Source organism: Eublepharis macularius, chromosome 15 (genome assembly GCF_028583425.1).
Source record: "Eublepharis macularius isolate TG4126 chromosome 15, MPM_Emac_v1.0, whole genome shotgun sequence".
NCBI classification, from domain to species: Eukaryota; Metazoa; Chordata; class Lepidosauria; order Squamata; family Eublepharidae; genus Eublepharis; species Eublepharis macularius.
The window spans coordinates 48,738,680-48,761,644 of record NC_072804.1 but is presented as its reverse complement, the minus strand read 5'-3'; the positions used below and the strand labels follow the sequence as shown (position 1 = coordinate 48,761,644).

At 44.8% G+C, this 22,965-nt stretch overlaps 1 protein-coding gene across 1 annotated transcript; it reads right to left on the bottom strand.

Moving 5' to 3' along the window:
- Window positions 1-1,216: 1,216 nt before the first annotated feature.
- Window positions 1,217-21,507, bottom strand: LOC129342964 (hyaluronan synthase 1-like). Its single transcript, XM_054998920.1, has 6 exons — window positions 20,872-21,507; window positions 18,280-18,505; window positions 11,021-11,153; window positions 9,479-10,180; window positions 1,646-2,153; window positions 1,217-1,372 (listed from the first exon to the last, which is right to left on the bottom strand). Exons 1-6 carry the CDS (start codon window positions 21,505-21,507, stop codon window positions 1,217-1,219), a joined length of 2,361 nt encoding a protein of 786 aa, XP_054854895.1.
- Window positions 21,508-22,965: the final 1,458 nt, after the last annotated feature.

The window sequence follows — 22,965 nt, the reverse complement described above, 5'->3', positions numbered from 1 at the left end:
GAAAACAAAAATACACGCTGGCTGGCATCTGCGTGGGATGAGGATGTTAGCTGGTGGAACAGAGCGAGCTCCTCAGCATCCGGCAAAAGAGAGTAGATTTGCACAGCTCTCCAGCTGACATTCTGAACTTGCTGTCACTTCAGTGATCAAGAAGAGTGCGTAGACCCTTGAATCCACAGCCCTCCTTGGATTCCGACACTGGCAAATTTCAAGGAGTCAGCTACCATGTTGTCTGCAGTGATCAGTAACACGCTGATGTTCAGTCTTTACCTTTCTTTGTATCTCTCTCAGAACTGTTTTGATGTGCGAATGCATTCCCGCCATCTCTGCCTTTTGCTGAAGTAAGGTTGCCTACCTCCAGGTGGAGAGGTGTATCAGTTCTTCTCTGCCGCCTCTCATTGTTATCATATGAGACCATATACACAGTTTCTCTAAAGAAATTTATTGCACTGAAGACGCTCTTGCATTGTTATACCATAAGCTTATTGGGACGTTGGTGATTACTGTATAGACCTCTGGTCAATTCTAGGCACATAGCACTTTAATATTGCACAGGAATTCTTGTTGAATTATATTTGAATTACTTTCATATGATGCTTTGCCCTCTGTAATCACCCACCCTGTATATCTCTCTCTGTGTGTATATGTATGTATGTGTATATACATATTGTTTCTTTTGTTCAAGTTGACTAGAATATTGCTTTAAATTTGATTGATTTACAATAGAAACGTTTATTAGTTAGATTTCTCAGCTTGTTTGCTTTTTTTCTGTATATTACCGTGATACTCTCTACTTGCTTACTACCTCCAGGGGGGGGGGGGGCCTGGAGATCTCCTGGGATTACAACCGATCTCCAGGCCTGTAGAGATCAGTTCCCCTGGGGAAGATAATGCCAATTGCCACTTTGGGGCCAGGAAGCAATTTCCCCCAGGCCAGTTTGGCTAGGGATCCTGACGGGGTTTTGCCGTCTTCTGGGCATGGAGTAGGATTTCACTGGATGTGTCGGAGGGAGGTAGTTGTGAATTTCCTGCATTGTGCAGGGGTTTGGACTGGAAGACCCTGGAGGTCCCTTCCAACCCTATGAGTCTATGGCTGCTTTGGATGGTGGACTGCATGGCGTGATACCCTGAAGAGGTCCCTCCTTTCCCCAAACCACACCCTCCACAGGCTCCACCCTCAAATCTCCAGGAATTTCCCAACCTGGAGTTGGCAACGCTAAGCCAAAGTCTCCAACTGCTGGGCTTTGGGATGTTGGCACCCTGGAGTGTGCCAGTTGCCAGACCGTTGAAGATGGTTTCCAAACCCTCCGTTCATGGAGAGGCGGATGATGGCATCAAGACAAGAGCTGAAATAAGCCAGGAAGAAGGCTACCTGGCAGCATGAAATGAAGCCTGGGGAGGGATCGGCAGGTGCGTCCCACCCCATCTCCAGGAGGAAGAAGAGAACGTGATAAGGGAGCCAGCATATGAAAAAGCAAAGGAGGGAAATGAAGGGGCATCTGATGAGCTCTCTGGACCAGGCGTGGTGGGCTGTCTTTTGCTTGCCTGTGTGGATATTATAGCAAACCATGATCAAGGCCAGCAAGCACAGGAACCAGACCAGGACACTGATGGAAAGGGGCCATGTTGTTATCCATTCACCCACCTCAGTTTTGGGTTCTTTGGACAACATGGTTGCTTCCCAGAGGTCACGATAACGTACACTGAATGCGAAGGACAAGGCCCAGATAACCAGAGCAGCCACAAAAGCCCAGTGGAGTGCCTTGGACCCCTCAAGCCACGCAGGGGAGGCCACGGAGACACTGCAGCTAGCAGTCATGGCGGCCAAGAAGAAAGCCCTGGAGACCACGTGTAAGGCTGTGACACTGCTGCTCACTGTCAGGAGCAAATCAAAATTTGTACTCATGGACCAAACTCTGATGGGGAGGAGCAAGACGAAGACGAAATCGGTGACAGCCAGGTTGAGGGACCACAGCAGGTCGACGGTCCTCTCCTTGCCACAGGAGACGATGAAGATGATGGAGCCATTTGACATCAGCCCAGCGAGGAAAGCCAGGCCACAGACCGCCAGCAGCATCTTCAGCAGGACTTGAGTGAGCGATGCTTCTTCTCTCTTCCCGAAGCTGCTGAGAGTAGGCAATGCTGAACTGATGCTAAACAACATACAAAAACAAAGCAAAAACAATAAAGAGGGTTAGATATATGGCAGGGTGTGTGTGTGTGTGTGACAGCAGACAGCTGTGAGGCTACCTGATCTTGAAAAACAAGTTAAGAGGATGTCTGTCGAAACGGATTTTGTAGAAGGACGTGAAATGGGAGATTCAGCTAGCGTGTGGCCAACAAATGGAGGGAGCTGCCGGGAAGACAGCCGCACCAACAAAGAAGGCCTCTTTTCACTTATAGGCTATAGCAAATTGGGTGATGCTCCCTATAATATTTCCAGTTTGTAATATTTCTAGGTCCACAGATGCCCAGAATGAGGAACAGCTTAAAGCAGTTGGTGGTTGTGTTGGGATTTAGCAAGTGTTTCCATTTCACTCATGAAAGAGTTAAACTGTTTGTGTTACTTAGTTAGTAAACTAATTTGCATGTAACCACTTAAGCCTTGAATAAGGATTCCTGCCAAGGAAAGGGGAGTCACTAGTCTTAATGAAGTAGAATTAGGATTTTCTGTTGGGCAGCCTGTTTATTGGGGGGCAATTAAGTGATGCTATATATTGAAGCTATATTGCTCTTTGTTCAGAGTCAGTCTGAGTCTTGAGCCATCTTTTACTAGCAAGATGTAGTCGACCTAGCAATTTCTTATTTTCATCCAATGTAACCCTATTTTTATCCTTTATGTAGTAAAGTATTCTTACAGAGCTATACTGGAGTGTGTGTCTGTTCTCATTAAGTCCAATGCACAATCTCTGCCTTAAACTCTGCTAATTAAAATCGATTTCCTACGGGTTGGCCCTACTGTGTAGGGTTAGCTGTCCGCATGGAAGCCAGCCCTAGGCTATTGAGTATAGCGATTCATTCTTTCAGCAAAGAGAACGTGGTGCTGCTTTAGCTAACATCATAGCAACTGTTTACATTTACGCAGCAGACTCATAAAAGCATAAGATGTGGTTTTGGATTCACAGACCTCAACGGTGTCGCTTTGTTTTTTATGGTATGTTTCTGGAGCTTCAGAGTATGTGGCAATGGCTATGGGTAGACCTGTGGGAGTGCGCATTGCATCAGCGGAAGAGAGCAAACAGACCTGCTAGCTATGCATTAGCAGGCCTCGTGTTTATACAATGCTGCACGATCCAAGTGAATTGCTTATCGAGGGTATATTTAGAGATGGTGGATTAGGAATTTTTTTTTAGTGAACTGCATTTCAAGCAGGGTGCTTTCTGGCAGCTTGATGCCAGTTTTGTCACCCTGTGAGTCAGCAAGAGGCAGACTGCAACCAGTTTGTTGTTTATACATAAGAGATGCAGGAGGACCTAGACTTTAAAAAGGACATTTTGGAAACAGAGAAGTGATTTTGTAATTGTTTGCACAGTCTTTAGTTTTGCCCATGATCTTCCAGATAGGTTTAGTAAACAAACAGGTCCTAGCTAAACAGAAAAGCTCCTTGTTTTTGTTGAGCAGTTCCCACCCAGCTCTGGGTTGGAAAATTCCCAGAGATTTGGGGGTGGAGCCGGGAGAGGGCAGGGTTTGAGGAGGAGAGGGGAACTCAGCAGGGTATAATGTAGGGTTGCCAGCCTCCAGGTAGTGGCTGGAGATCTCCCGGAATTATAACAGGGCCCTTTTCACACGGCTTACCTGCTCCCGGAATGTTGCAAAATATCACACAAAACCCACGGAAGATAGTCTTCTTGCGAGAGTTTTGCGCGACATCGCGCAAAACTCTCATGAGAAGACGCTATCTTCCGCGGTTTTTGTGCAATATTTCTCAATGTTCTGGGAGCAGGTAAGCAGTGTGAAAAGGGTCCTGGTCTCCAGGCCACAGAGATCAGTTCACCTAGAGAATATGGCTACTTTGGGGGGTGGATTCTATGGAATTAGGCCATGCCAAGGTCCTTTCCCTCCCCAAACCCCACTTTCTCCAGGTTTCACTCCCCAGATCTCCAGGAATTTCCCAACTTGGAGCTGGCAACCCTAATATAATGCCGTAGAGCCCACCCTCCAAAGCAGTCATTTCCTCCAAGGGAACTAATCTCCATAGTGGAGATTGCCACCCCCCTTCTGGAGAATAGTAACCCTACCTATTGTTGCAGCTAACCAATGCAGAAGCCAGGGTTGCTAACTTCTCCGTGGGGTCTGGGAACCTCCAATGAACTCCTGACTACAAAGATCAGTTCCCCTGGAGAAAATGACTGCTTTGGAGGGTGGCTCCTTACATATTTATACCCTGCTGAAGTTCTTCCCCTCCACAAACCCCACCCTCCCCCAAATCTCCAGGAATTTCCCTATTTGGAGTTGGCAATCCTAGCACGAGTCCATCCAAAAGATTCTGAGAACTGGTGTTTACCTGGTGTTGCTCTGGGGGGGATTTCTTCATTTGGATTAATATAGAATGGGAAAGCTTGCATCTGCCATGCTGGTGGTGCCCCCACATCGAGGTGGCGTTTCTGAACTCATTAAGACAACACAAGCAATATATATTCCAAACAAATCTCCCAGGCCATTTGCTCAGGTGACACTGGGAAAGTTGCGTTTGATTTCTTTTGGCATTCCCCGTGCCTGTAATTCAAATGTAAAAACTGACTCTACAGTGGGTGGAAGGCAGATTTGATTTTTAAATTGGCCGTCTTTGTGTTTTCGAGCCGTTAGTGGCCTTCTGAAGAGAGGCTTTGTAGGCTAAAAAGCATTCTTGTTTGGTACTGTTTGCAAAAAATATTCTAAGCTGCCCATACTTTGTGAGTTCCACCTGTAGGCTGTGACATGACAGGTGGCTTGTTGGAAAGCCCCATCGGGGATTCTCTTCGACAGGGTCCCTCCCCCCTCCCCAAATGAGTTGCCAAGGACAACTTGGAACCTTGATTTCAAAGCTAGATGCCCTGGAGAGTTGGTAATGAGGAAGCATGGAGCTGATTAAAGATGAGATTGGAGGGGGGGGGAGCCGATTTGGCAAAGGAGAGCCGGGGAACATATGGCAATGAGGCAGCAATAACTTTCCAAATAATGAAGCCCTGCCTTGCATCCTGCTAACTTGCAATAGACTTGTCAAGGCATCAGGCCTGCAAAACTGGGCAGGATGCAGTGGAACAGACTGCTTCGTTGCAGGCCTGTGCAAGCTTTTGAGAGGCACAGAATTCTTCATCATTGACGGGAAAACTCCTAACTTTGAGACACCCATCTAACTCATCAAAGCTCATTAGGAATCACAGCGGCTGCAAATGAACTTTCTGCATTTTTCTCTGCACAACATTTAATGGAATGCCAACACAACCTTTTCAGAACGTCTATTCTGCCCCTCCTGTACCATTTTCCAGCATGAGAACTGTCTGATAAGCGAAACTGGCTAGATTGAGGCAAAGTCCAATGGAAAGTTGGACAAGAGACTGGTGCATTAACACATGTGGTGTACAACTGGGCCAGTCACACTGGCAGCTGTTAGTGGGCTGTTTGTATATCACAAGGCATAGAAAGCATTTAGCATCCTAAGAATCCGGTACTCACTTTTTAAAAAGTTTCTAGATCACAAAAGTTTATGATCACAAAAACGAGTTCGAAACAAAGCCAGTGAATTTCCAGGGGCTGAAGTTCTACTACCCGCCATATCTCTTTGCTCCTTCCATGATTAGCGGAACCCAAGTTAAATATGCCAAGTGAAAAAAAAGTGAGAAAAATAATCAGTGCAGCTCTGTTTGTCATCATTTATATCGGTCTTGGGGTGGAATTTTAACTGCGTTTTTAAAAGCTCGGCTTTGCAGAGGGCTTTTTGCTTATAAGCTGCTGCCTCACAGAATTCAGCAAAGAGTAAATTGAGTAGGCCCAGAGAGAGAGAATGAATTGTATTACATTGAACCTGGAGGGCTTTGTTTTTATTGCTTGAGATTTATAAGTCTTCGCTGCTTCATCAGTTCAGGGCACATAATGACATTTTCTGATCTCATTCAGCTTCACAAGGAGCTGGAGAGATAGAGCTCTGCAGTGTCCTTTTAATCAACAGGGCAGGGAGGTTGAGAGTGCGCTTACTTTGATCCAGTGAGTCCTTGATGGCTAAGGGAACGTGGAGTTGCACCGGGGCTTCCCCATTCATTCATTTCCACAGAAGGACACTTATAAAGAAAGTAGCAATGGTAGGCCTGCCTCTTCCACTGTTGTAAATATGATGTCTACTCGTGCCCAAGTTTTGAGGTGTGCCAGGGGCTTATGGGGGGTGGGGAGCACTGATTACCCACAACCAACTGGTAAAGTCACCAGTCGGCCAGAAAACAAGGGGCTATTGTAGCGTTGTTACCGGGAGGGAAATTTCTTGTTCTGAAATTTGCTTTTTTTAGATAAAGCCGTTGGGTCCTCAAATTCCCTTTTTTTCTCTTTTAAGAGAGTGATTTCTCTTTGATTTCTTTTTGAAGAGCGATCAATGCATCCTTTTGTAACTTCAGCCTTTGTAGTTGTTTTGCCTTACATACCACAGGGGAGTGCTCTTGAGGCAGAATAGGAAGATTTGGGAAGACATTGCCTCTGAGCATCTACAGAGGGAAATTCTGGATTTTTTCAGAACTTCCCTTCCTGCCTCTCCTCTCTTCAGATTTTTCTTTGAGCGAAACGGAATGGATTAGAAACTGACTCTAAATTCCAAAAAAAGAATGGAAAGAGATTGCTCGATTTCAGGGAGAAATGGAGGTAAAGAGGATTTCATTCATTCATTCCTTTTTATACTGCCTCTCCCTTGAATGAGGTTTGAAGCAGTTTACAACATTAAAAACAACAATAAATAGTATGTTAAAATTCAAAACTTAACACTGCAATTAAAGGGTCCCACAAAAGCAACCAGTAGTAAAAACAACCACCAGGTGGCAAAGATTCCATAGTTACCAGATCGCTAGGCTATGGTGCATCTTGCGTGAATAGGATCTGGTGGCCACATTTCCTCTCCCAACATTTTTTTTTTGGCAAGTAATTTAAGACTGGAATTGTTAAAGCCCGAGGAAAGGATGGAATTGGAAACACCCGAGCCAATGGGACGAAATCTGAGCTGACTATCTGTTCCTCCTATTTAGCAGGTAATTTAAACCTGACCAACTGGAGAATCCTTGGGAGTCAATGTTGGTGACAAACCCCCCTCCTGCTAGAGTTGCCAGTTCTAGAATGGGAAATTTAGGGGTAGAGCCTGGGGAGGGCGTGTTTGGGGACAGCTGGGACCTCAGTGGGACATAAAGCCAAGGAGTCCACCCTCCAAAGTAGCCATTTTTTCCAGAGAGTGTGATCTCTGTCATCTGGAGATGATTTATAATTCTGGGAACAACTCGAAGCTCTGCATGGAGATTGACAACCCCGATTCTCCCATTTCCATCCTCCAGGTGGTGGCTGGAGATCTCCTGGAATTACAACTGATCTCCAGGCCACAAAAAATCAACCCCCCTGCAGAAAACAGCAGCTTTGGAGGGTGGACTTTATGGCATTATACCCCACTGAGGTCCCTCCCCTTCCCAAACCCTGCCCTCTCCAGGCTCCACCTCCCAAATCTTCAGGAACTTCTCAACCTGGAGCTGGCAACCCTGTCTCCCTATCATCAAAATAGCTTACCTTTGTTTGACTTCAAGTCGCCAAAGAGAGCATTCTGGCTTATCTGCAGCAGAGACAGACAGTCTTGCTTGGGGTGGGCTGATACAGGAAGTGGCTGAATGTATAAAAGATGACCCGCCAGGTGCTTTCAAGTCAAATGGGGCTGCACGCACAAAACCTCAGGCCTCTGCCTCCAAGTCTGACACACGCAAACAGAAACCCCTCTGCTGGTTTCTACTTGATGTCTTTCTTCCACCTGTGGAGAACTCCTTCCCTTACGCTCTACACAGGATGGTCACTAGCTTAATAGAAGCAGGCCTGGCGGGGCCACAAAGAAGCCTTCTGACTCATCCCATCTGCGGAAATGAAATGGTGTACCATCTCCAGTGCTGGTGATTTTTGTTTTTCTGCAAATTCTAAGTGTGAGAATTGGAGGGAGAGCTCCCCCCCCCTTGTTCCTTTAGAGTGACAGCTAGAGACCGCAAGGCAGTTAAATATATCTTTAATAGCGTTACAATACAACGTTAATAAAAGTGCAGAATTAATAACATAATAATAGACAGTACAAAGCTCCATAATATTAGGGTTTTGAAGAGCACAGAGAAGTGAGGTACAAATCCCTAAACCTACTTGGAACTGGTTGTGTTGTTGAAACGAATCACTGCGTGAGGGAACTCAGTTTAGCATTGAAGGGGGCTGGACGATGTAGACAGCAGAGTAACCGGGCAGAGGGTAAGGCCTGGACCGTGCAGAGGGCAGAGGAACCGTGTAGAGGACTAAGGAGGGCAAACAGTTTGGGTCATGTAGAGAGGACAGCCAAGGGAGATTTGAGTACTTCAGTAGGTAAGACACTAACGGTGAAATCCTAAGCAGCGTTACTCCAGTCTAAGCCCATTGATTTTGATTGACTTAGACTGGAATAACTTTGCTTAGGATTTCACTAACTCAAGAGTTCAAGAGGCCCATGGAGCTAGAGGCGGGAGTTTTCCTGATGTGCAGAGATGTGAAAAGGGCATGATGCGCCCATGGAAGCGCCTCTGTGGGTTTTCAGGATAATGCGGAAGGAAAGTCTGAGAGCCAAGCTACAAGTGACTTTTTTCACACGTAGAACACTTGATTGTTTTTGCAAGTTTTCCTGGGAACTGAAGTCCCAGAGTCCTTCCCCTCTCTGTTAGAATCGCTGCCTAAAGAGCCAGAGAAAGCCAGCGGCAGCAGCAGCTTTTGCAAATCGTTCCTCCAGTCACAAGCCTGCTGGACAAGAGGGCTCTCAACTATCTTTGGGGGCGGGCAGCTGAAACGTTCTCCCTGGGCGTCCTGCTCGGCTTCACTGACACATTGGCTTTCTCTAGAGCAGCTCCCCAGAAGCAAGACCCCCAGGGAGAAAGTTGCAGCTGCCCACCCCCAAAGATCATTGAGAGCAGGCTTGTGTCTGGAGGAACGATTTGCAAAAGCTGCTGCTGCCGCCGGCTTTCTCTGGCTCTTCAGGCAGTGATTCTAACAGTGAGGGGAAGGACACTTGGACTTCAGTTCCCAGGAAAACTTGCGAAAACGATCACGTGTTCTCCACGTGAAAAAAGTTGCTTGTAGCTTGGCTCAAAGAAGAGAGGGCTGCTTCCTTTAGGTATTTACCTTGGAAAAGCAGGTGTCTTTCCACTTTGGCAAAAGTTTCTTTTAAAGCGATTTAAATAAACCGTTTGGCCCTCCCGTCCTTTAAACATAGTTACTCTGAAGTGCCTCCATCTTGAAACCCATTTCTCCAGTTGGTCTGTACCTTCCAGGGATGCCCAACTCTCCACCATCCCAAACCCCCTTGACTTGCTCTAACTGGTAGCTTCCACAGCGGCGCTGGCAGGCCCGGCGCACCCACACCAAGTAGAAGCCAAGCAGAATCCCCCAGTGGGCCAGGCAGGCAGATAACCCGTAGGCCAGGACTTCCATATCCCTCCAGCCTCTTGCAGCCTCTTTGTAGAGGGTGAAGCTCAATCCCCCCAGCACGGCCCCCCACCAAGCAAGCAGAGGCAGGAGGGGCAAATAGTTAATGTGGATGTGAAGCCGCCCAGAGGTGCCCCAGCCCTCTGCCCAAGGCAGGGTGACCAGGGCAAAGAGCTTGGTAGGCAGTAGAGCAGCCATGTAGAGGGCGGAGTAGAGGGAAGCCAGGAACATGATGGGATTGCGGCGGAGGGCAGTGGCATACAAGGCTTTCGTCAGGCCTCCCATCTGGATGCAGATGAGCACCCAAAGTGAGCCCCACAGGCTGCCGCTGTAAAGGAACCTCAGAGTTGTGCCGGCCACCAGGAAGGGGAACAGCCCCGAAACGATGGCCTCGTAGGCCAGCCAGGGGGAATGCTGGGGCCACCACAGGACCATGTAGAACCACTCGCGGAAGTACGAACGAGACCAGCGTGTCTGCTGGGAGACCCAGCGCAGGAGGAGGGAAGGTGTCTCGGAGCGGCAGATGGAACATGGAGCATACCTGGGAAACAGAGGGGGGAAAGGTACATTGGGGTTAGCCTGGTGGAGAAGGTCTAAAAGCCAAGTTAGCTGATAACGGCAGATAGCTAAATTCTTTTCATGTGTCTGCTGTTCAAGATGAGAAATCAGACAAAATCCCAGGGCCACAAGTCAGCTTGGGTCCCATGGAGCCAGGTAGGTCACGTGATGCTTGGGTTGGGACTCAGTGGTGTGAGGCGAGTGGGTCTGGGGAATACGGAGATCTGAAAAGTCCTGAGTTCCCCTATTCACATGTAATCTGAGATCATACATCAACAGTTAAAGCTTGCCTGGGGGTTCATGGTGTTTCTTGGCACTCCCTTCCTAATAATATATTACAATACAATTCTTTTCTATTGACCAAAGTAGCAGCCTTTACCACTGAATAAGGTTGCCTCCAGGAGTTCTCCTGAAATTACAACTGATCTCCGGACAACAGAGCTCTGCAGGTAATGGCCGCTTTGGAGGGTGGGCTCCATGGGTATCGCGTTCCTGCTGAGCTCCCTCTTTCCCCCAAACTCCACCCTCCCAGAGCATTGCTCTTAAATCGCCAAGAATTTCCTAAGCCACAGTTGGTAACCCAACTGTCGAAGGAGGACAAAAATTATATCCATGTGCAGTTTCTGTCTTGATAGATGCTTCTTGAACGCTGATGTCCTGGTCAACAGCTGGGTTTGCCTCTATGGCCCCGAGAATTACCTTCTCCATCACATACCACTCTGAACATCAGATTGACTGCGGACTTGTCCGCTGGTATACTAATACTATGCTTAACTCCTGGAGAAACCAGAACCCAGAGGACTCTTCTCTCGCTCGTCCTTACTTGGTGGCGTAACCGAGACTCAGGACACGATTGGTGAGATGCCGATCATCCCCAAAGGTGCACTTGTTACCCAGGAAGGTCTGCAGGTACCAGGGCTCCAGGAACAGCTGCAGCAGGTTGTTACGGTACATGCCTGGAAAGAGGATAAACCGAAAGATAAGATCGCTCCGGCATGAACTTACTCCACTCTGACGAAGAGAATTGTGATTCTCGGAAGCATAAACTTACTCCACTCTGACGAAGAGAACTGTGATTCTCGAAAGCTTATGCTACAATAAAGTTGGTTAGTCTTAAAGGTGCTACTGGACTCTTTTTGATTTTACTCCACTCTGATATCTTTATACTGAAAATTGAAAGCGGCACTTCCATGTTATCCCATTACACCAAGACAGGAATATTTACTAGCAAATAAGTCTCATTTAAGTCCAATAGGACCATCTTCCATGTTTGGGGTCAGCGTGTAACATCTGAACATTTTAATGCTGTAAAAGTGCCCTATTTGGCTCAAAACTTGGAGAACAAGAGACTTCCGGTTTGGGATTCATGGAGGTCTAACGCAGCTCCATTCGCGGAGCTGACCGGACTGCCGTTTTAACCGGCCGGAGGGGTGAAAATAGCCCGCGGCCGACTGCTCTCAGGCGGGGAGCAGGCAAAGAACGCTCAAGACCCTAGGGTGAGCTAGATCTTGGACGAGGGGGGGCTCTACACAACGAGTCTCCCCCCGATCCTTGAGGTCCCACCTTGCGATGGGTCGGCTATAATCTCTGCGGCAGTTTTGGGGCCAATTCGGCTGGCATAAGACCTACATACCCAAGCTTCGATTGGGAAAGGAAGCTGAGAGGAGAATTTAAGATCGAAACAGCGATTACAACCCGAGAAAAGTGAAGAGAAGATAAAGATCGCTATCTTTTGATACGGGACAGATTGACAAAAACAGAGAAGAAAAAAAAAGTAGATTTTTAAACTGCAACAGGCTAGTGAAAAGGAGGTGAAGACTCGGCAGGAGTTGTATTTTAAAAGAGACTAAGTTTAAAGAAGTTATTAAAGAAATCGGACTATTGTTTTGAATACCTGTGGTTTTGGAGCTGTGGGAAAAAGACACCATCGCGAGACCTGCTGTGGGAAGACGGGAGACAGGAAGTGCGTAACAACAATAGAGTGGCTGGAGAGAAGCGGCCCTTGCCGGAGGACAGGAAGTAGGGAATCGCCATTTTTGAAAGGGGAAGGGTCGCGGCTTCAGCGGAAGAGGAAGTAGGCCATCTTGGATTATAACATCATAGAGAAACCATAGAGAAAAGACGCCCGACATTTTGGACACTTTAAAATTTAATTTTGGCAAGAAGATTGGGACATTTGAAAAAGAAAAACGTTTAATTTTATGCCACGGAGTTAAGGAAGAGAGCGGATTCGTGGGAGCGAGCTAAAGCAAGCCCCACGATGTCGAAAAAAGAGTGGCAATCGGCAATAGAAAATTTGGATAAAAATCTGGACAAAAAACTTTTAGATATGATTAAAGAGCTTAAGGACACGAAATTGGAGCTTATTAAAGAGGTTAAAGAGGTTACACAGACAGTAAAGTCGGAGCTGTCAGAAATGAAAAAAGGTATGGAAACGATTCGTAGTGAATTACAAGGAACGCAGCAGAGAGTTAAAACAGTAGAGGACGCGATGGAGAATTTAATAGACACGCAACAAACAGAGATGAGATTGGTGAAGGGGAGAATGTCAGTTGCGGAAACTAAACACATGGAGAAGCAGCTACGTTTTCGTGGTCTGCCAGAAGTGGAAGAGAAGTCAGCGCAAGAACAGATGACTGAGGTGTTGGCTGAATACCTGGGGAAGGAGGAGGAGGAAGTTGTGGCTATCCTAGATGTGGCATACCGTGTGAATTCGAGAATTGCAACCCAGAGGAAATTACCAAGGGATGTGATTGTGCAGTTTACAACAAGAAATATGAAAGAGAGGATTGTGACAAAACAGTTTCAAGATCCATTGGAGATTGATGGCAAGACGATTATTATAATGAAGGAACTGCCCAGATCAGTGTTATTGGACCGGAAAAAATACAAAGTGCTAATTCAGATTTTGAAGGACATGAAAATCAGGTATAGATGGGAGTTACCAGAAGGAGTGTCCTTTGAGTTTGGAGGGGCAAAAAAACGCATCAGATCTGAGCGAGAGATGGAGAGATTTATTAAGGACAATGAAAAAGACTTACCAACAAGACTATGAATATGGAGTGTAAAGTATTATCTTGGAATGTAAATGGACTAAACTCACCGAATAAGAGGAAAAATATTTTTCATTGGCTACTAAAACAAAAATGTGACATTGTTTGTTTGCAAGAGACTCATATTAGAAAACAGGATGTAAAATATTTAAAATCTGGAAAACTGGGCAAGGAGTTTGTAGCGGCCTCTAATAAGAAAAAAAGAGGAGTGGTGTTGTATATAAAAGAGGAGCTACAGCCAAAATTTGTTATGAGAGATGTGGAAGCTAGATTTGTAGCAGTGGAATGCATTTGGAATTTAAAGAGAGTGTTGGTAGTCGGACTTTATGCACCTAATGGTGCAAAAGAAAGCTTTTTTGAGGAGTTAAGGAAGCATCTAGACGATCTTGTATACGACCAGATAATTCTTGCTGGAGACTTCAATGGAGTGACAAACTTGGAGCTAGACAAAAAGACTACAACGGTACAAAAGAAAAGAGGACTATTACCAAAGCTTTTTTTTGAGTTGATTCAACAAGAGACTCTCGAAGATGTATGGAGGAGAGAATATCCTAAAAGTAGACAGTTTACTTTTTATTCTGCAAGGCATTTTACACTATCAAGAATCGATATGATCTGGGCCTCAAAAGACTTAGCGTTATGGACTAAGGAGGTAGAAATAATGCCGATGGTAGGCTCGGATCACAACCCAATTATGTGGAAATTTGGAAAAAGGAGAAAAAGGAAAGCATGGAGAATAAATGAGGACTTGTTACAGGAAAGAGAGAATATGGAAATACTGAGAAGAGAGACAAAGTTTTTTATACAATACAACGTGAATAAAGAAGTACCAACCAACAAAGTTTGGGATGCGTACAAGGCGGTTGTAAGGGGCATACTAATGGACTTAAATGGCAGAACAAGAAAAAAGAAAGAGGAGAAAAGACAAGAGATTGAGGAGAAAATAAAAGCCAAAGAAACACAGTTAAAAAAGAGACCAGGGAAAAAGAAGGTATACCAGGAAATCAAAATTCTTCAAGAACAGCTAACAGCAATGAGTAATAAAGAATTGGAGTGGAATCTTAAAAGACTGAATCAAAAAGCGTTTGAGGGTGCTAATAAACCTGGGAAATACCTGGCATGGCAATTGAAGAAGAAAAGGGAAAAGAAAATAATAAATAAAATCTGTGAAGATAATAAAACGTATTTGGAGCAGACTACCATTAGTAGAGCCTTTTATAAATTCTACGCTAAGCTGTATAATAAAAAAGAAGTAAACAAAGAATCAATAGCATCATATCTGGAGAAAACCAAACTTCCAGAAATCTCGGAAGCTTGGAGAAATAAGTTGAACAGTGAAGTAACTGATGAGGAAATAAGCAAGGCAATACAATCCGCAAATCTAGGAAAGGCGCCAGGGCCAGATGGACTTACGGCTAAATTTTATAAGACAATGGCCAATGAACTGGCACCATTCCTAAAAGAGGTGATGAATGGAGTTTTTAGGGATCAAAGGATTCCAGATACTTGGAGTGAAGCGAATATATCATTGATCCCAAAAGAGGGCCAAGACCTGACTAACATGAAAAATTATAGACCTATATCACTACTTAACAATGACTATAAAATTTTTACGAAGATATTGGCGGAGAGATTGAAGGGGTGGCTCTCGGAAGTCATAGAGGAGGAACAAGCAGGCTTTTTGCCAGACAGACAAATAAGAGACAATTTAAGGACAGTGATCAATGCTATTGAATATTATGATAAGCGTTGTGACAAAGAGGTTGGTTTCTTCTTTGTAGACGCTGAAAAAGCGTTTGACAATTTAAACTGGGACTTTATGTTTGCCACTATGGAAAAGCTACAATTGGGAGAAAGATTCATCAGAGCAATTAAGGAAATTTACAGAGACCAGACTGCAGCAATTGTAGTGAATGATGAATTGACCAAGAAATTGACGATTAGTAAAGGAACAAGACAAGGTTGCCCGTTATCTCCATTGTTGTTCATTTTAGTACTGGAGATTCTGATGATACAAATACGACAAGACGAGGAAATTCGAGGAATAAAAATAAAGGACTATTCATACAAGGTCAGAGCATTTGCGGATGACATAATGTTAATTGTAGAGGACCCACTGGAGAACATGCCAAAAGTGATAGATAAGATTAAGGAGTTTGGAGACTTGGCAGGTTTCTTCATTAACAAAAAGAAGTCAAAGATACTATGCAAAAACATGACTAAGCAGAAACAACAATTGTTAATGGAAACAACGGATTGTGAAGTAACAAGTAAGGTGAAATATTTGGGAATTGAACTGACTGCAAAGAATATAGATTTGTTCAAGAATAATTATGAAAAATTATGGACTCAGATAGAGAGAGATTTGATCAAATGGAATAGTTTGAACCTGTCATGGTTGGGCAGGATTGCAGCAGTTAAGATGAATGTGTTACCAAGAGTAATGTTTTTGCTACAGACAATACCAATCATCAGAGACTCTAAACAATTTGAAAAATGGCAGAGGAAAATATCAGATTTTGTTTGGGCAGGCAAGAAGCCTCGAGTGAAAGTAAAAGTTTTACAAGATGCAAAGGAAAGAGGCGGAATGCAACTGCCCAACCTGAGACTTTATCATGATGCAATCTGCCTAGTTTGGTTGAAAGAGTGGATGACATTAAAGAACAAGAAACTATTAGCCCTAGAGGGATATAAAAAATTTTTCGGATGGCACGCATACCTATGGCATGACAAAGTAAAGGTCAACTCGATGTTCCTGCACCATTTTGTAAGGAGAAGTTTATATACAATCTGGAAGAAGTATAGAATTTACCTACAAGAAGGAACCCCCTTGTGGGTGGTTCCATACGAGGTGATAGATCCGAGAGCTGTTGATAATGAACAACAATGTTTAACGTACAAAGAAATAACTAAAACTGAAGTATCTAAACTTAGAATAAAGACGCAAGAGGAACTATCACCTAACTACGATTGGTTCCAGTATAGACAGATTAGAGACTTATACAATTCGGACTCTGCAAAAGGGGGCATACGAACAGAGAACTCGGAACTAGAGCAGACCCTTTTTAAAGAAGACAAGAAAAGAATATCCAAGGTATACCAAATACTGTTGAAATGGTATACTGAGGACGAGATAGTTAAAACACAGATGGTGAAATGGGCTATAAACTTCAATAAAGAAATAACAATGGAGGCATGGGAATACTTGTGGAAAACTACAATGAAGATAACGACATGTATTAATATTAAAGAGAACATTTACAAAATGATTTATCGTTGGTACATGACACCAAAGAAGATTGCGCTAGGGAACTTGAATACTTCTAATAAATGTTGGAAATGTAAGAAACATGAGGGCTCCCTCTATCACATGTGGTGGTCGTGTGAAGTAGCTAGGCAGTACTGGGGGGAAATAATAAGAGAAATGAGTGAAATTTTACAGTTTCAAATAAATAAGAACCCAGAACTCCTGCTGCTAAACTTGGGAATGGAGGGAATTCCAGCCCATCATAGGACGTTGATATTTCATATGACAGCAGCAGCTAGACTTTTGTATGCGCAAAAATGGAAAGTACAAGAAGTGCCAACTATTGAAGATTGGATCTACAAATTGCTGTACATGGCAGAAATGGACAAGATGACAAGAAAACTGAGAAATCTGGACTCAGGGCAGTTTAACACAGACTGGGAGAAGCTGAAACAATATCTGGAGAAGAAATGGGAGGTGGGAGGAAAACTGTGGCAGTTTGAGAACTACTGAAGTATAATAAAAGTATAAAAGAGAGGGGTGACTTTACCGGGGGAGGAAGAGATAAATGTGAATTTATAAGCAGTTAGATTAACAGATTGATATATATATAGATATATAATAGGTTAACAGATAGAACATTGATAGAAAATAATTAATGATAAGGTTTAAATACGAGGATTGAGTAACCAACAATATTTTCTTTCTTGGATAAGATTTGTATGCACCAAACTGAATGTACAGAAGAGTCAAATTGATTGACTATGTGATGAGCTATATAGAATTACCATAAAAAGATAGAATGAGTAATATATAGAGAACAAGTCAAATTGTTTGATTTAAATGTAAGATTTTTATGGTTTATGATATATAGGTTTATGATATATAGAAATATTCAAAACTGGAAAATGGGATAAATTGTTTATCTAAGATGGAAACAAAGACTTACAGTTTGGGTGTATAACAAGAAAAGTAGTTAAAGATGTACTGCTTAATATAATGGAGAATGTATATCTGTTTTAGACAGAGGAATTTAATAGAAGCAAGGGAAAAGGGACAAAGGGTGGGAAAGCTGTTGGAAGTCAACAAAAGGGGGGGAAAGGGAGGGGGTTAGAAATGAAAAATTTGGGGAAAATTGAATGTAATGTAAAAATAATGGATTCTAACCCAATAAAAAATTTTTCAAAAAAAAAAACTTGGAGAACAAAATTTGCACAAACGTCGTATTACGTACACATTCAGGCTCCCACTAGAACAATTCTTAGAGCTCCGGCATCATTAGACATTCCTAAAAATAACCACTGACAAGCCTTTTTGCTGGGATTTTTACAGGAAACACCTAACTATCTAATTAACTATCTAACAAGCCTAAGAATCTAACAAACATAACAGCTAACTAACAAGCTTAACAAAGACTGCTGGCAGTGGCAAGCTAGCTAGCAATCTTTGTTAGGCTTGTTAGACAGAAAGACCGACCGACTGACTGACTGACTAACTAGTCTTTCTTTCTTTCTTTCTTTCTTTCTTTCTTTCTTTCTTTCTTTCTTTCTTTCTTTCTTTCTTTCTTTCTTTCTTTCTTTCTTTCTTTCTAACGAACGAACGAACGAACGAACGAACGAACGAACAAACAAACAAACGAACTAATAAAGACTGTTGAGCCACAATCCTGAGTCCACATTCTCTGAAGCAACCTCCCAAAGGCCTGATAATGTGTGGACTGCAGACCCCTCTCTTCCCGCCCCCCCCAAGCAAAGTTTGGATGCAACCGACAGACAGACTCACCCAGGGGGCCGCTGATGCAGGAGACGCAGCCAAAGTAAGACTGGCAGGCGCGTTCCATGTTGAAGGCCATCCAGTAGCGCAGGCTGCTCATGAAGCTGATGAATGAGTCTGATACGTTGAGGATCTTCACGTTCCCCCCGACTGCCCCGTAGTGCTCATTCGACTCCAGCACCTTCACCAGTTCCACGGTCGCCATTGGGTCCAACTTGGTGTCTGAGTCACAGACCTGGGTGGAAGGGTGAGGGGGTTCTTAATAATAAGCCTTTGCTTGTGGACTCGTCTCAATTTTCCTGCAAAACTCCTTTCTGCCCATCTCACTTCATATTACACATTTCTCTAAATCTTTTCACTCCAGTGGGAACAGCTCTGATTCTAGAAGGAAGTATACGCCTACTTATTATCCTTTTCCTCTTCCTAGACCCCGATTTCTTGAGCAGCATGGTGTTTCGAGGTAGCTTTTACTAAAGCTGTTTTCTTGTGGATAGCTGTGGTGGTTTGATATTTTTAACAGTAGCCAATTATTTACAAAATCGTAGGAAAACTGGAAAACCCTTGCTGGATTAGAGTCAAGGTCCATTTAGTCCGGCATCCTGACTCACACAGAGGCCAACCAGCTAGAGAGCCTACAACAGAGCATGGAGGCCGAGGCCTTCCCTGATGTTATCTCTTAGCACTGGTATTCAGAGCTTCACTGCCTCTGAATTTGGAGGCTCTCATGGCTAGTAGCTGGTGAGGGAGCTATCCTCCATGATGGATTTATCCTTCAAAGTCTTAATTGAAGGGGTGTGTGGAGAGAAAGGAAACGTGCATCAAGATAGGTAGCACATGGTCTAGGAATGTCAAGACTCACCCTCCCCCAACTCTTCTAAGTCTTCAAAGACTCTTTGTGTACCAGCTGCAAAATTTAGGCTTTTTTCCCTTGCCAGATTCAAACTGCAAAGCTGCTTCCTTCAGTCAAGCGGCTGCAGCAGATTCTAGTGGCTTGGAGTACCCCCTAACCATCGAAGACTATTAAAAACCTTTCCATTATCAAATTATATGAAAGCCTAGAGCAGGGGCCACAACCTGTTAGAAGTAAAGAGCCAAAAGGCATCAAAATTCAGAGCAAGAGATCAATAGATGGTAGTGGGAAATGCCATCAAGTCATAGCTGGCTTATGGCGACCCCTAGTGGGGCTTTCATGGCAAGAGACTAACAGAGGCAGTTTACCATTGCCTGCCTCTGCAACCCTGGCCTTCTTTGGAGGTTTTTCATCTGGGGGCAGTACCAGGGTTTCTGGCGCCTGAGGCTGCCCCTATATGCACGCTCAGAGTGCGTGTGTGCCCTGGACTACGTGATGATGTCACTGTGTGTGACATCATCACGCAGCAAGCCAGCCCCATTGGCTGGCGGGCAGCTGGGACGGTGCATGGAGGCTGCCTGCGCTCCCAGTCAGGCACGGTGGGTGGCTGGGGAGGTGCACGTGCGTCCTCCCAGCCCTCCTGTTCTGTTGTTCTGCACGCCACCCCCGGATGCCTGCCGTGCCTGGCCTGCAGCTGCTGTGCCTGCCCGGGGCTGTGTGTTGGTGTGATGGCAGCGTGGGGCAGGAGGGCTGGCAGGCTGCAGCAGCTGCGGGCCAAGCATGGCAGGCAGCCAGGGCAGCACATGAACGGCTCCCCATCCCTCCCACTCAGCCATCAGCGCTGCCACCGCCAGCTCCGCGGTGCACACCCCCACCCCCGGCGCCCCCTCGGGTGCCTCAGTGCTTGAGACGGGGGCCGGACCTGCTTCAATGGATGCACCGGCCCTGCTCTCATCCAATTACTAACCAAAGCTGACCCTGCTTAGCAGTCAAGATCTGACGAGATTGGGCTAGCCTGGGCTATTCAGGTCAAGACAAATCAACAGATAGGCTGTATAAAAACATCCATTTACGTAACAGTTTGACACTCCTGATAATTGACATGTGGATTAAGAATCCATTAAGTTTCTGCTGCCCCCAGGCTAGCTGTTTGGAGTCCTTTATTAGGAAGCAGCACGTATGAGGTCCCTCAATAAATCATAAATATACACAAGTGCACTTGGAGTGATTGTTTTAGTGCAGTGGCATAAATCTGTGTATGATTCACGCTGTGTATCTATCATTTCATTATCTGAAAAAGTATCTCTAAGAAACACTTTAGACACATTATGTTTACATACTGGTTCTTCTAACATCCTATCATTCCAGTGCACCTTAAAGAGTTGGTTGATCTTAATGATTTTATAAAGTGTTTTACTATGTATGCTTTAATTTGTTAGCCACCTTAGTGACTCTTATGAAGGCAGAAAGTAGGCCTGCCAACCTCCAGTAGGGGCCTGGAGATATCCTGGAACTACAACTGATCTCCATACAACAGAAAACAATTCTACTGGAGAAAATGGCTGCTTTGGAGGACAGACTCCATACCCTACTGAGGTCCTTCCTTCACCAAAACAAGCCCCCCCCCCAGGTTCTACCCCCAAATCTCCAGGAATTTCCCAAACTGGAGCTGGCAATCCTAGCAGAAAGGGCTACACATTTTGTTAAATAAACAAATAAAATATGATAAAGTGGGACTGGAAAACTCATACCTGGATATAGTCCACTGAGTCCCCTAGCGCTCGGAAGGCTGTGTACATCACCTCCCGTTTCCCACCCCACTTCTGCATGATGCAAACACATCTCTTGCTCCTGATCAATGTCTCCACTTCCCGCTGTTGGGAATCCTTCAGTTCCTCTGTCATTGGGTGACTGTGGTAGTTGCCCTCCCAGACATAGGTGCCAAAGTCTTCCCATCGAAATACTTCCTGGAACATCTCCATCATGTACCGATCTTCAGGGCTGTTGCCATCGACGACCATCACCACAGAGAGAAGGTGCTTTGGGTAGGCCATGTCTCGGGCTGATCTGAGGCACTGGCGCAAATAGGAAGGGTCCTCTTGATAGGCAGAAATGGTGAGGGCTACAGTTTTGGAGAAGCTACAGGGCAGGGTGAGTCCTTGATGCTTTCGCAGCTCCATGTACGCAAAATATCCCTGAGCAAGGAAGTGGAGGCTCAAGAAAGCTCCGTAGAGGCCCAGAGAAGCCAAATTCAGTGGATCCCGTACCAGTTGGAAGCCCAAAGTATAGGAGGCCAAGATGGCGGTGAGGAGGAGGAAAGCGAGGAAGTAGGTAAGGAGGCAGCAGGGGATGGAGGCCGGAGCCTTGGTTGGCACAGGAAGTGGCATGACTGGTCGATCAAACAGAAAGAAAAAAGAAAACATCAGGATACGTAATGAAATATTGTTCTCTGCCTTGATGTGTCCTAAAACTAAAATAATTGGAAGGGGGGTGGGTGGGTTGTAGAGAGGGAGAATCCTTAGCCAATTTTCTTGACTCAGAGATGCTTGCAAAACCTTAAAATGTATATTCCCCTAAGATATTAATTTTGCCATTGACACATATTCATACAGCTTATTCATTCATTTTGTCAAATGTGGACAGCATTCCGTCTTCCGTTTTGCTGCAGATACTACTCTTGGAGTTGTCACCATATATTTAAATAGTTCTCTATGCATTTTTATAATATTACTTGGAAAGATATTTAATAATGTATTTATAGGGTTCAGCACAAATACATTTCTTCATGTATTTCTGTCCAATATTTCCTCACTTTCTTGCATATCCACCACGTCTTCTGATAATCATCCACTAGACACATTCCCTGTTCTGCAACCCCTTGCTACCACTCCAGATCCCAGAGTCAGCTCTGTCATTACAACATAGCCAAACAGGGACTGACAAATTAGGTAGAAGCTAAGCTGCCAACAGCCTCCAGAAGGCCTGCTACAAGCCTCTGACCTGATTACCCCCACAGCTGCCGAAGGACAAGAAAACATTTTTTTGGTTTGTGTGGAGCATTGGAGCATTTGACAGCACATTATTTACCTTTCTGATGCTTGCAGATCAAATTATTCTTCAAGGCACAGGGGCAACCTTATCGCTGGCATCCTCCTTCTTACCACATCAAACCTTCTTCCACCTGTACTCGTATGTTTCTGCTAATAGCACACCATCTCGATTAATGCCCGAGCAGGATCCACACACCAGGCTTGAGTTGAAGATGAAATCTTTCTGAGTCAGCCCTCCAGCAGTTGCTTTTCGAAAGGCAACGGTAAAATTCCAGCTTGCCATTGGTGGACATCCCCTGTGACATCACTGCTGCCTGCAGGATGGAATTCCGAAGTCAGAAGATGCTTCTCCATACCGAAAACCGAACATTGGAAATCTATGCAACATATACTTTTACTGGGACAAAGAGTGCTTTGGAAGGAAGCGGGACTTACATTAAGAAAATGGTGTCAGAGAAGGGATTACCGCTCCTCCCTCCCACAGGATAATCCTGATCCAGTTCAACCTCCCCTTTCATGGGTGCTATAAAAAATCAAGGATCTCTACTGGCGCCTGGCTCCATAAACAGTTATGTAGTGTAGACACAATGACATATTGTTGTGTGTCTTTGGATTGGCCTAAATAAAAGCTGTTACATGGGTTGTGTTCTTCATCACAGAGTTGGTGCTAAAAGTCCTAAATCTCTAGGTATCTCTAGGGGGCAACATCAAGGGAAGGCCTTAGTCTCTCTGCCCTGTTTGCCTGCCCTACCCATAAGGGGCTCTCAAGGGACATGTGGTATACAGCTCAAAAAC

What these genes read in the sequence shown, in the direction of transcription:
- LOC129342964 (XM_054998920.1), bottom strand. Translation starts at nt 21,507, where the DNA reads ATGCCACTTCCTGTGCCAACCAAGGCTCCGGCCTCCATCCCCTGCTGC. An exon ending in CTGCATCAGCGGCCCCCTGG is followed by an intron (nt 11,154 to 18,279) that starts GTGAGTCTGTCT and finishes TCCTCTTTCCAG; the next exon opens with GCATGTACCGTAACAACCTG. An exon ending in CCAAAGAACCCAAAACTGAG is followed by an intron (nt 1,373 to 1,645) that starts GTGGGTGAATGG and finishes TCATGCTGCCAG; the next exon opens with GTAGCCTTCTTCCTGGCTTA.